Raw genomic sequence first — 13,707 nt, forward strand, 5'->3', positions numbered from 1 at the left:
GCCCAACCTTTTACTTTTGGTTTCCAACACTCTTCGTCCAACCATAAGAAAATAATACATAGCTCCCTATAAGTATGAAACGTAGTAGATTTTCATACTACAGCATTTGCTTCCATATTTGGCGCGCTTACGCTTTTACGCCCCGTGGGAGAAGTTTCGGTACTACGAGTAAAAGGGGGGCAAAACCATCGCCGCCACCTAAGGTGTCCGCGAAAGGCACGATGGGCCGGGGAAATGTCGCCGCGCCCGTAGAGACACAAGATATTCCTTACCTCGTACCAGTGTATGCGCTAGCCTCGGTAGTCAAAATCTCGCGCCATCTATTAATTTATTATGATAATTTTGACATGTACTTAATCAGTTATAATTATCATAATAATAACTTCTACACCTTTAACTATTTAATTACAATATAAAATTTGAAAATATTCTAAACAAATATTTCATCTTTTCAACGCCAAAAACTCTTTCGACATATTTCAATGGAAGAAAAATGCTGTTTACATGGCTTAAATGGAGAGTTTCACACTTATAGGGAGCTATATATTATTTTCTTATGCTTTTACATATCATTCCATCCACGACATTGCATCAACCCTATACAGAGTGTTTCTGATAAGTCCGCTATAAATTAAGGGGGATGTTCTTTGGGCGATATTGAGTCGAAAATATTCTATGACATTTTGACGTCAAGTTAAGATTGGAGTATTTTACAGATGACCCCTTAAATTTATTTAAGAAGCTGAAAGACAATGAATTCCATTAATTTATGCCAGACTTATCAGAAACACCCTGTATATTATTTATAGAGATAGCCGCAATCTCCGTTACTCGTTGTCAGGTCTTATCTTCGAACTTTGGCAATGACTATGTATATTGCATGGTAATGGTTTAAAGCAGGGGGATGGTATTTTTAAGGGAATGAGAAGCTTCGTTTGAAAAACCTCTGATTTATATAACAAAAGATAGAATTAATTACTGTGAATTCAAAAATATCAAGCTTTTAATTCTCCGATTTCTGCTTATTTGGACGCAATATGCATTTGAAAATGCTTCATATGAAATTATTTGAAATCCACTTTCTATGAAAGGCTGGTATATATTTTTCGTAATTTCGATGCCTTTAATAGTTTTGTAGTTTTAAAGCTCCGTTTCATTTTGATATTCCAAGAATAATTTTTATATTAATATTTGATATAGCTGTTTATATACTACTTAAAGCATAGCGCGGCTCCAGTGGATCCCCTACAGGGGGACTTTCCTTCTAAACTCCGGGTTGGCTTGGTAAAGGCTTGTGGGCGGGATTTATACATGCACGTATAAATCCCGCCCATAAATGCTTCTAGCTTCGCCAAGCCAAAATTGTAGTTCGTAAGGAAAGTCAACTTATATATTACAATTACTATGTTACATCTGTATATAGAATAATCCGTGCGTTACAATAAGAACGCTAAGACTTAGATTCTGTCGGTTAAATTAAATTTTATCCGTAATAGGCTTACTGAACCAAAGAGTAAATAATTGAGGTCCGAGTTGAAATAAAATATGGATTTTGATTTACGTGTCTGTAATTAAGAGATATTAACGGTTCAGAGTGAGCCGGAAGTTAAATACACATACAAATAGACAGGTTTAGATTATATAGTAGAAAAGAAAGCACCATGTTGGCAATTAGATCATTGAAAGGCTATAATAAAACTATCTTTTGGGTGTTTTTACGATGTAAAAAAAGTGTTTTCTTAAATTACACCCTTTTAACTCGTTTGTAAAACTTCCCTTTCTTAGACTGTACAGTTCAAGTATATTAAAACGGCTGGCTTAAAAGTATTTTCATGATGAATATAACATAAAAATAAATCAATATTAGCAATTGGTTTTATTATGTCATATTTTGCTGATTTATTACTCTTTTGTTCTTATAAACCTTAGTTTTTAAAATAATAATTTATAAAATGTTTTTATCTAGTGTTCATTTTACGTAGGCCTTAAATTGTTTCAAGTTAATTTAATTTTTACTAGCAAGGATAAAATCTTTGCGTTCCCCGGATTTTATTCCATCGGGAAAACCCGAAGTGCGGGTTTCCCATTGGACCGAATCGTAAATCCGCCAAAGTGTGGGTTTTTCGGTCGAATGAATGGGATTGGGTTTATTGATTGGGATTTGGCGTAATGCTACTGAAGCTTTTAAAATAGCAAAAGCAAGTATATACCGACGTTATATTTAGAATGGTCTAAGGCTGTGTTTATTATTAGAGGTTACATGTATTTCTTCACAAATCGAGACGAATTTTATAAGCAATAGAAAGTACTAGTTTTTGGCCCCGTGGATATTTCAATTATAACGTAAGAAAATTTATTGATGTAAGGATCAAGGGTTATAAATATTTTTTTGTTATTCCCTCAGATTTTCTGTATTTCTTTTAAAGGAATGGGTCACCCTAGAATTTTTTATTTTTTATTGGAAAGATCATATAAAAATATGGATATTTAAAATTGGAACCATGTATTTATCCAAAATATTAAGGAAGATATGAGCATGTAACGTAATACACGTTATGGCCCCTTCGCGTTAGGCCATACTGTGAGGTGTCTTTCTGTATTTTCAAAAATTTCGACAATTTCCTAGTCTAAAATCTTCTTGACTCTTGCTCACCCTCTGTTGGCCAATAATATAACTTTGAAAAGAGTGAGACGATCCAGAAAACGAAATTTAAGGGAACGTTTCTAGCAGCAGACTACGTGTAAAACGAGCTATCTTACTGGCGGAGTGTATGAGCCAATCATCGTTTGGACTAACACGTCACACAACATACAGAGAAGCTTCATTACAGGGGTCAATGGCGGCGCCCATATAAAATAATTAATGGTATCAGAAGGGAATAAGAGAGAAGGGAAACATTAGAGCCTGCTATGGTAATGGGAGTCCGACCAATCTCAAGAAAACCGCGAAAACTTTGCGCAAGTACACAGCTTTTAACCAATTTACTGCAAATATAGTTCTTTAAGTTCTCCGCGGTATCAGGCGGCCTATTTGTCTGCTAGATTTTCATTCTCCAAAGGCTTAGGGCTGTCGATGTTTCGTTCTTGTGTAATTATAACCTCAAGTATGTATTTTATTGAATATAATTTATATTTTTTAATATTAATTCAGAAAAATTAGTTTTCATCTATTTATTACTTTCAAATTATCTGATTTTGGTATGTTCTATCAATCTAGGGTCTTCATTATGAATTCCGACGTAATTACATCATGCACTAATATTATCATAAGTTCAACCATGAACGAAATGGATTGTTCACTATTTCGTTCATGGTGGAACCGTTATCGTAATTGAAACTGTAATTAATATCTATCACCACGTGGTTTAAACGCCACGTTCACTATAAGAACATGATTGGTCTAAAAAGAGCGCCATGTTTACATGGTCAGAGTCCAGAAAGTCACGTGTCATTAAAGTATAAAAGACGAGGACGGTTTAAAGATAAGCCATTCTACAACCTTCCTTGAAGTACCGATCCAGATCCGAAAAATGTAAGTATAATTTTCTTTAAATATAAGTTTACGGTAGTTAATTCCTCCCACATTTACCGATATGGATTTAAGTATGCAACACCCCTTTACCGGACTAGTGGCCGGAGTCACCGGCTGCGGGAAAAGTAGGAGAATTAATTAGACATATGCATTTCACCCACTCCCGAAAGAATAATTTGGTGTTATACGGAGTATCAGTCGAAACTACACGGTGCTATACTGTCCCATACTGTGTAGAATTTCACGAGGGCTTATTAGATATAGGACGTTGGACGTCAATGTGAGGAACTTCGTTATATTAGAGGACTTACTATGTGAAATAGCGAATAATAAGGACGTGACGAATCTTTTTATTGGGGGTTCGCACCATAGGAATACCTCAGTTTTAATTTTAATGCAGAATCTTTATTATCCCGGGAAGGAAATTCGCACCTTAAACTTAAATGACCATTACTTGGTTATATTTAAAACACCACGTGATCAGTCTGCCATTACCCATCTTGCGAAACAAATTTACGTGGTAGACTCCTTTAGACAGGCGACGTTGGAACCTTACGGTTATCTCTTTGTAGACCTTAAGGCTAACACCCTAGATAACCACCGTCTAAGAACAGGTATACTTCCAGGTCAACAAGCGGCAGTATTCATACCGAAATGACGGCCATCCTGGAAGCGAATTTTTTCCGGAATAAAGGACGATGGATAATCAAGGAGCTGACGATGTACTTGAAGGAGACCGACGCGTACGAGGTCTGGATCTTGCAATCCCCATGCAAGTTCTCGGAGTTATCCGTCAAGGATAAAAGACTCTCACGGAACACTTGCGATTTAGCATTCGAGGAAGGAGATTACCCATACGAGACTACACAGGAGGCCGCCGACTACATTCAAGCTAGAGCATCGTCATACGTGACGAAAGGAGCGGAGAAGGCCGAAACCCTATCAAGGTTCATGGAGTGCGAAGTTATCAACGCCGAAGACTACGGTTGCCCAAGATTATCAAGTATCGAGTGCGAAACCTCCAGGGCCTGTACATTCCATAGGGACAGCAACAACTGTACCTTGGTGAAGGCGTCCAAGCTAGCGAAATGGCTCCGTCAAAACGAGTCGGCGATCATTTAAATTTTTTAAAATATATTGCAGATTGTAACTCTTGCCAAAGAAATGCTGCTATAAAATTTGCCAATAAAGAAGCGATTAAATATATTGTCGAGTGTTAATTTTATTAATTTTTATTATTATTAAAAACATAAAATTTCTCTTATCATAATATTATTATTTGAACTGATAAGGGAAATAAACTCCATGTCCTAAACTCTGTCTCACATTGCCAACAGTAAAGTGAACTTTCGATCTGATAAGAGAACCAATAATGATTTTGAAATGATAAAAGCATATGCCTCGATGTATCCATTCTTTCACGTACATGTCGAAGAAATGAACAAATATTTAATCTTCCTAAAAGTATGGATTAACAGTAAATAGAAAAGATGGCAATTGTATCTCCTAAACACAAACAAAATCATATTCAAACCATACTAAATAATGATAAATCATCGGTAAATTTCCTCCGAGCGTGAGCAAGCAAAGGTTAAATTGGTAAGTGCAGAAGTGAACTAATTTCAGAAATATGGCCGGTCGACTTTCGAACTACCAACGCTTTAGTCCATGCGTTTAATTCATTTCTAAAGTCAACATGATTATAGCAAACTTTCCTATTAGTGTTCAAACCTTCCCTATTTTTTGTTCATACTTTTCCTATTATTGTTCATACTTTTCCTATTATTGTTCATACGATTCCTATTATTGTTCATACCTTTCCAATAATTGTTCATAATTTTCCTATCATTGTTCATACTTTTCCAATTATTGTTCATACTTTTCCAATTATTATTCATACTTTACCAATTATTATTAATACTTTTCCAGTAATTGTTCATAATTTTCCTATCATTGTTCATACTTTTCCAATTATTGTTCATACCTTTCTTATTACTGTTCATACCTTTCCTATTACTCTTCAAACGTTTCTTATTTCTATTCAAACCTTTGTCATTTTTTTCAAACCTTTCTTATTTTTATTCAAACTGTTATTTCTCATCAAACCTTTGATTTTTCTGTTCAAACCTTTGTTATTTCTGTTCAAACCTTAGTTATTTCTGTTCAAACTTTTCTTATTTCTGTTTTAAAACTTTTAAATTTTTCTTTCCTTTGCTTAATGTTTTCCTTCATATGATATATTTTCAAATCATCTAGTTAATTAATCCTTCATCTGCTAAATTTACCCGTCATCTGCTTAAAATTTCTTATTGTTCTTAACTTTTCCTATTACTATTCAAACGGTTCTAATTACTGTTCAAAGAATTTACTACAAATCATGGAATTTTATACACCAATCTCAATCCCGATATGAACAACAGATACTAGTGTTGTCGTCTTTAAAACAATGATTAGAAACTAATAAACCTACTTTCTATTGATTAAAGACATTTATTCCGATAGCACCGTATCATAAATGTCTTTATCATGTTTATACAATGACGAAATATCGCATATCATAATAAAGCGGGATAAAATTAAATCAAATACCCTCTATTCTATTAGGTAAATCTATGGATAAAAATATTTGTAAGATAAAGCAAGATATAGATCTTAGATTCTATTCCTAAGCACTTAGTCAAAAGTGTATCGAAATGGGAAAATATGTGATTGAAAGTGTTTTGAACCTACCAAACTACGATTAAAAGTGATGGAAAATAATTGAAAAGATGACCAAAATACTATTTAAAGCAGAAGTGAGATGAGACCAGAAGTACTGAGCTAACCAAATTCTTCACTCGGCGAAAGTGAATATTATTGACAACACACCAACGGTTGGCCCTATGCTAGCGGTTTCAGAATTTCCCCTCCAAAACGTGAGACGCTCGCGGTGGTAGACGACCGAACTAGATTCAAGCACCTGCGTCCGTGTTGCGCGGCTTTAGGTTGAGGGTGAAGGGGGTAGGAAATGTTTTTGGAACTCGACCAATTTTTTCTCAGTAGTGTAGGCGCGTGGGAAGCGGCATAAAATCCTCAAATTTGTTCACTAGTGCCAGGAACTACTATCAATTGAACAGAAATGGAGAAGTTTGAACATAAATAGTGAAACTTTAAACATAAATAGTGAAACTTTAAACATAAATAGTGAAACTTTAAACATAAATAGTGAAACTTTAAACATAAATAGTGAAACTTTGAACATAAATAGTGAAACTTTGAACAGGAAAAACTAAGGTCAGAGTTTTTTCAAATAATTGTTGTTTTATAATCATGTCTTCAAAAGTGAAAATTTGAACATCTGTACTTCAGGCAATTAATTTTCTACACTTGTCTGTTACACTTTCTCGTCTTTGTCTACAAAGACAGTTTTTATTAATTTTTTTGGTCTAAATTGCATTACGTCATTCATTGTTCTTTCCAATCTGAATCTCCTCGAAGTCATTTCGTCCTGTTTTTTAGCGAACGTGTTACAATTAGGCCTAATAGTTTTTTCGCATAATTTTGGCCTGCTGATGAAGTGTTGTACTGTTATCGCGGAATATCTGGTTAATTATATTAAGTCTTAACCGATTCACTATGGGAACATGAATCTTCAGATCCAAAGGTATTTAAATATTTCACGTTGTTATAGGGTATTTAAGTGAAAGTTGTAAGCAATCGTGTTTGTGAGTCGGTAATTTGTCTAATGTGAAAATTGGACGCCTTGAGAAAGACTAACTTGCACTATAGCCCCATCAGGCAATAGTAGGGGTCTGCCGTAGGGGCTTATAGTAACTGTATTGTCCATGCGTGACAAAATTAAAAGGAACTAATGCGAAATCTTAGTTTAAACGTTTCTTCTGCAAACCGGAACAGAATAAAGGCATGGCCTACTGTGATTTCGTTCCAAGTTGGAGTAGAGTTGAGATAAGTTGCTAGAGATTATCATAGCCATAGAAATCATAGTCTTGACACAATAAACTGGTTATAAATTCAAATTATATCTAACGATTCCGTTATAAAATTCTGAGGCAAGGCTTAGAGAAGCCGTAAGAAATCCTAGTCCAATCAAAGCTATTATTCCACGAAGTTCATAAAGGTTCAAGGCCTCGAAAGATGGCGGTTGAATGTGCCAAACACACATTCGTCCTTTGTGAAACAGTCGGCTCAGAATTGGTTCCAGCTGTTTCGTTTCTTCAATAATTCGAATTCTGGAAATCATCGAACAATTTAATAGTGTGTAAATTAAAGTCGTATATGTTTCAGTATTTTGACTAGTGATGGGCACAAACCGATATCATATCGTTATATCGGTTTGAGCTTAATTTACCGATTTATTGGTAAAAATCGGTTAATAATGGGATAAAAATCGATAAAAGTCGGTTGATAATCGGTCGATATCGGTTTCATTGGGTTATATAATCGGTCGATATCGGTTTCATTGGGTTATATAATCGGCCGACATCGGTTTCATCGAGTTATATAATCGGTCGATATCGGTTTAATTGGGTAATATAATAGGCCGATATCGGCTTCATTGGGTTATATACTCGGTCGGTATAGGTTACATTGGGCAATATAATAGGTCGATATCGGTTTCATTGGGTAATATAATCGGTCGATATCGGTTTCATCGGGTTATATAATAAGTCGATATCGGTTTCATTGGGTAATATAATCGGTCGATATCGGTTTCATCGGGTTATATAATCGGTCGATATCGGTTTCATCGGGTTATATAATCGGTCGATATCGGTTTCATTGGGTTATATAATAAGACGATATCGGCTTCATTGGGTTAAATGATCGAAACTTATAGAAAGAACAGTAAATATTAACTTATGAGCACTTACAAGCGATTTATCCTATTCTTTAATGGGATATCCAAATTTTTCCGTAACCCAAGACATAATGGCATCCAAAATATGGGTTCGGCGAAATTGTAGGAATCGCCGCGTTGACAAGCGTCCGCCATGAAGTACTTAAGAGGTACTAGTTCGTAAATATAAGCGGTTTGTTTCTCTCTGAAAATCTTTGTGTTTTCGGCGTTAAATAATTTGGGAACTGGGATAGCTCCGTTCTTTAGTTCGGTTACAGACCAAACATCCTGGCGAACTTTCAAAGTTGACAACTGAAATAAACAAGTATCTTCTTGACACTTGAGAAAACTTATGGAGCCTGAGTTATGATATAGTTATGAAAACGTAATGCAAGTCTTACTTGTAGACTAAATTGGAATAGAGTATTTTTGGGAACTATGGGTTTAACATCTTTAAACTTTAACAAATCCTCCAAGGAAGTGATGACGTTTTGGTGAACGGTCGAGTATTTTGATGCTAGTTTTGAGGAGAAGGCGATACACAAGATTAATGAGGTAAAATACCACAGAATTTGAATACAGGAGTCTCTAGGTGTATTGGCTGTGCTTTTTATACCTGCATAAGAAAAATGGCATGGTTTTCCAAGGTGTTAACGAAAAAGCAGGGGGGCGGACTAAAGCTTAAAATATACTGACTTTACCAGTTCAGGATGATTAATAGACCCAACCAACAAATAAACAAGTTGGCTTGGTCACGTCTCCATCTAAGGGATAGGATCTCGTGACTAAGGAAATTGACTGTAGTACCATCTGTCGTTGAGCGACGAAAATAAATTTATTTTTTTTTCTCTTTGGATTAGAGTCGGACTCTTGGGGTAAAACAGGTTCTGCGCATGGCAAAATCAAGCCAATCAGGTTACCCCTTTCTCGCCTCTAAACCCGCGAACGAGATCTAAGCCGTTATAAAAATTCAAAAGAATTGTTGGTTGGGTCTATTACTCGTTTTGGTCTTCATTTTAAAAGATGGCGGCATATTCAAATTAAAAACCATAGATCCCGTAAATACAGGGCCGGATTAAAGGGGGTGGGGCGAGGGGGAACTGGCCCCCGGCTTGTTGGGGGCGCATTGAGTTAAATTATTCCCCCTTAGCAACATATTTGCTGTTCCGTTTTTTCCGACTTAAGGGGGCGCACACTAACTCGCCCCCCGGTTGCAAAATTGCATAATCCAGTCCTACGTACATACGTTGCAGGTGGCGGTGCTTTTTTATATTTCTGGCTAACATTTTAAAAGAAGGCGGAATAGTAAAATAAAAAATAGCCCATAGATTCCGTCTGTAGGATATAGATATCAAGTTATCAACTGATATCTAATCTAATAATCTAATGTAAGCTTTGTCTATGAAGGGATATCCACACTAAGCCTGTGGCTTGTTTACAGGTGGGTCCCTTTACATTGCAAAGAGGGGTGGTGGCTAGCCCCTACGCCACTGCAGCTAACCTACAGCGCCTTTACTAACTATTACCGTTAACCTCAGCAAGTTTTTGATGGAAAGGAGAAACCAGGTTAGACCGCGGGGGAAAATTCATTTTAACAAGTGGGGAGAGAACTTGCAAATTCTACACAGAAGGATTTGTTCCCAGATTTTCACCCGGTGCCACAGTCCGGGGTCGAACCCGGGATCCTCTTTCTGCGCGGCTGAAGTGCTAACCGCTACGCCACCCCATCAGTATACTAAATATTGATGAAAACGGTCGAAATCGAGGCTAATCACTGTCAAAGATCCTGTACATCGATTACGGATTACTTGTGATTATTTCAGCTCTGTAAAGAGCGGGCTTTTAAAGATTACGCGTAATCAATTTAGTACACTTAAAGGTACAGCAGTATACACCGATTACACTGAGTGACCGGCCCCTCGTTTGAAACGTGCAATCAACGTTATACCTAAGGAAAGTTTTGGTCGCCATTTTTCAAAATGACCGCGGATTGTAAATTCTCCTTATTGAGTACCTACAGCTTAAAGCAAGGGGCGGATCCAGCGGATCCCCTACAAGGTGACTTTCCTTACGAACTCCAGTTTTTCCTTGACGTAGGCAGAAGGCATTTGTGGGCGAGCAGCTTTTAAATCCCGCCCACTAGCCTTCCCCAAGCCAAAACTGGAGTTCAGGAGGAAAGTTAACTTGTAGGGGATCTACTGGGACCCTCGCTTTGCTTTAAGAGTAAAGTGCTTGATACACTCAGCCCCTTATGAGTAAAGGAGATTATTTGGGCTGTGCGTTTAACTTACTTTGAGTTAGCATGCTCGAAAACGTGTTCCAAACGCAAATAACGAAAGGTTCTCGTTGCTTATTTTTCTCATATTTTACGACGTCTTTTTGTTGACACAAAAACAATGAAATCGACACGAGTAGTAGGGAAATCAATATAGCCACCCATACCTAGCGAAAGTTCACGTTTTATTAAAATTAAGGACATTTTATTGCTGAAAGAAACTTGCCCTGTAATAGGTTAGAGGTCAGTAAAATGAATATTCACGCGTTGTTTACTAAAAATGTTTATTAGGATTAGCACGTCTACTTCTAAATGTTAACTGATAGCTTTTGATGAGTTTCTTTAATGATTTTGATCTGTTCTTTATTAGATTTAAACAGGGATAGATTTAATTTTAGAAGTATATGAATGGAGAACAGAGTAATCCGGGCGCGCCTCAAAGTCCCGGACCCCCTCCACGGGACAGAGTGGTATGAAAGAAGAGGCGGGCCATAGGATTGTCTACCATTGGGTCGAATCCCATTGGATCGAATGTCTCGTTCGACCGAATCCCATTAGACCGAATACCGCAATTTGGGCGGTTTTCCAATCATGAATTTTCCTTTCAATCCTATTTTTCTATTGATTTTCCTATTAAACTTCTTGTTATTGCAGAAAATACTAAACCAAACGTAACCTAATATAACAGTAATGTTTTGAAAAAGGCATATTTTTGGAGAAGTCAATGAAGCTAAATTTCAATATTTTGGAAAAGGCGTAACATTGTTAAATGATTTATAAATTATTACTAACCTAATTTAACCAAACCTAACCTAACATAGAAGTAATGTTTTGGAAAAGGCATATTATTTGAGAAGTCAATGAAGCTAAACATCAATATTTTGGAAAAGGCGTAACACTGTTAAATGAATTATAAAATATTACTAACCTAACCTAACCTAACCAAAAAAAACCAAACCTAACATAACATAACAGTAATGTTTTGGAAAAGGCATATTATTTGATAAGTCAATGAAGCTAAATTTCAATATTTTGGAAAAGGCGTAACATTGTTAAATGATTTATAAAATATTACTAACCTAACCTAACCTAACCTAACCTAACCAAACCAAACCTAACATAACAGTAATGTTTTGGAAAAGGCATATTATTTGAGAAGTCAATGAAGCTAAATTTCAATATTTTGGAAAAGGCGTAACATTCTTAAATGATTTATAAAATATTACTAACCTAACCGAACCTAACCTAACCAAACCAAACCTAACCAAACCTAACCAAACCTAACCAAACCTAACCAAACCTAACCAAACCTAACCAAACCTAACCTAACCTAACCTAACCAAACCTAACCTAACCTAACCTAACCTAACCTAACCTAACCTAACCTAACCTAACCTAACCTAACCTAACCTAACCTAACCAAACCAAACCAAACCTAACCTAACCTGACCTAACCTAACCTAACCTAACCTAACCTAACCTAACCTAACCTAACCAAACCTAACCTAACCTAACCTAACCAAACCAAACCTAACCTAACCTAACCAAACCTCACCTAACCTAACCTAACCAAACCTAACCAAACCTAACCTAACCTAAACTAACCTAACCTAACCTGACCAAACCTAACCTAACCTGACCTAACCAAACCTAACCAAACCTAACCTAACCAAACCTAACCTAAACTAACCTAACCTAACCTAACCTACCCTAACCTAACCTAACCTAACCTGACCAAACCTAACCTTACCTAACCTAACCTAACCTAACCTAACCTAAAAATAAAATTGATTTTCTTATTAAACTTCTTGATACTGCAGCAAATAATATGTGTTCACCAATAACATTCTTCAATAAATTTCAGAAAATAACTTCCATTTTTGGAAATTGTCTAACCCTAACCTAACCATACCTAACGTAATCTAACCTTACCATTAAGTCTCCCTCCCAAGTACTGACGGCGCTCGATGCTGCTTAACTTCTTCGATCATCCAAATCACTTTATCCATTGCGCTACTGGAGCCCGGCAACTCAAGGAAAACGCTATGATTTTATATGTGTAAACCCATCCCATTCAGTCGAAAGCTCTTCCATTTAAATATTCCCATTCAGTAGAAAATCGCTCTTTGGGCTATAAATTGTTTTAAATTTGGCTACAATTTTAGAAATTTGAATTCGATCCAACGGGATTCTATCCAATAGGATATTACCGGCCATAGCGACAGAGGTAAAAATGAATTACGAATTTTTCGATGTACCCGTCAACAACGTCATCAAAACGTAGTTTAAGTCAGCCAATAAAATAATTTAAACTTTTCGTTACGAGTTGGAGGGAGGGGCTCTATACTGGACTATGAGTCGGACTGAAGTAAATATTAACCGTTCTCCATTCCTACTTCTAAAATTAAATCTATTTTTGATTATAATCATAAGCAGAAGGGGCTTATACTGTAGAAGAAGGACGACACTCTGTATCCTCTTAATGTTTTAGTTAAGTCGAGGGGGTAGACGCTCTGGATCTATGTGTACACCTCAGTTTAAAAGAGTTCAGCTTTGACAGTACATTGAGTTCAAGTCATATTGTACACCTGAGTTCTCAAGTGTCTATGTAACATCATGGAAGAAGAAGGGTGTAATGGAATGGCGAGGTGAATAGGCAGACGGCTACGCGAAATGTAGGGTCACGTGGGAAAACTCTCCTCTCCTCTCGGCACTAGCTGTAACTCAATTACTGCTCTGCGCAATATTGGCGCGCAAGTCACCTCCTTGCGCGTACAGGTACAGAGAGAGGGATACACCATGGAAGAAGATACACTGTTTAGATCCGCTCTCTACCGCCTCTACTATTGCGCAGAAGCTTTCAACGTTGGTGATAAACTCGGGAAGGAGGGGATGAAAAGGGGAAAGTTACGATTTTTCGACGCACTCTCTTTAACACTATAGGACCCTTCTTCTTCCATGGTAACATGATTATTCCCAGGCTCGCCCTTTTTGTTTGCTCTCCCGCTAATCAAACCTTAGATGGGAATGGAACCGTGGGGTGAATTCTATCACTGTTTGTTA

The 13,707-nt window shown here is 36.7% G+C and overlaps 2 protein-coding genes across 6 annotated transcripts; one reads left to right on the plus strand and one right to left on the minus strand.

Annotated features, from left to right (window-relative positions):
• Window positions 1-2,138: 2,138 nt before the first annotated feature.
• LOC149588809 (uncharacterized) lies at window positions 2,139-4,738 on the plus strand. Of its 5 annotated transcripts, none has more exons than XM_089862153.1 (3): window positions 2,139-3,104; window positions 3,218-3,532; window positions 4,159-4,738. In XM_089862153.1, coding segments are annotated over exons 2-3 (498 nt in total). In that variant the 5' UTR covers window positions 2,139-3,104; window positions 3,218-3,530; the 3' UTR covers window positions 4,655-4,738. The 5 variants fall into 5 exon arrangements, with proteins under 5 accessions (XP_089718279.1, XP_089718281.1, XP_089718280.1 ...); XM_089862155.1 differs by having other exon boundaries at window positions 2,139-2,586; window positions 2,686-3,532; XM_089862154.1 differs by having other exon boundaries at window positions 2,139-2,581; window positions 2,686-3,532.
• A 1,201-nt stretch (window positions 4,739-5,939) lies between these two features.
• Window positions 5,940-9,613, minus strand: LOC149588810 (uncharacterized). The gene is made up of 4 exons (XM_089862109.1): window positions 9,550-9,613; window positions 8,771-8,886; window positions 8,404-8,681; window positions 5,940-7,761 (listed from the first exon to the last, which is right to left on the minus strand). Exons 1-4 carry the CDS (start codon window positions 9,611-9,613, stop codon window positions 7,536-7,538), a joined length of 684 nt encoding a protein of 227 aa, XP_089718235.1. The 3' UTR covers window positions 5,940-7,535.
• Window positions 9,614-13,707: the final 4,094 nt, after the last annotated feature.

Source organism: Phalangium opilio, unplaced genomic scaffold (assembly GCF_054372755.1).
Source record: "Phalangium opilio isolate 3A_F unplaced genomic scaffold, DU_Popi_V2 ptg000537l_1, whole genome shotgun sequence".
Taxonomy (NCBI): Eukaryota; Metazoa; Arthropoda; class Arachnida; order Opiliones; family Phalangiidae; genus Phalangium; species Phalangium opilio.

Coding starts and splice junctions, on each gene's coding strand:
- LOC149588810 (XM_089862109.1), bottom strand. CDS start 9,613: ATGTACGTAGGACTGGATTATGCAATTTTGCAACCGGGGGGCGAGTTA. Junction 8,887..9,549: donor GTTAGTGTGCGCCCCCTTAA/GTCGGAAAAAAC, acceptor CCTCAAAACTAG/CATCAAAATACTCGACCGTT. Junction 7,762..8,403: donor AAGAATAGGATAAATCGCTT/GTAAGTGCTCAT, acceptor GATGATTTCCAG/AATTCGAATTATTGAAGAAA.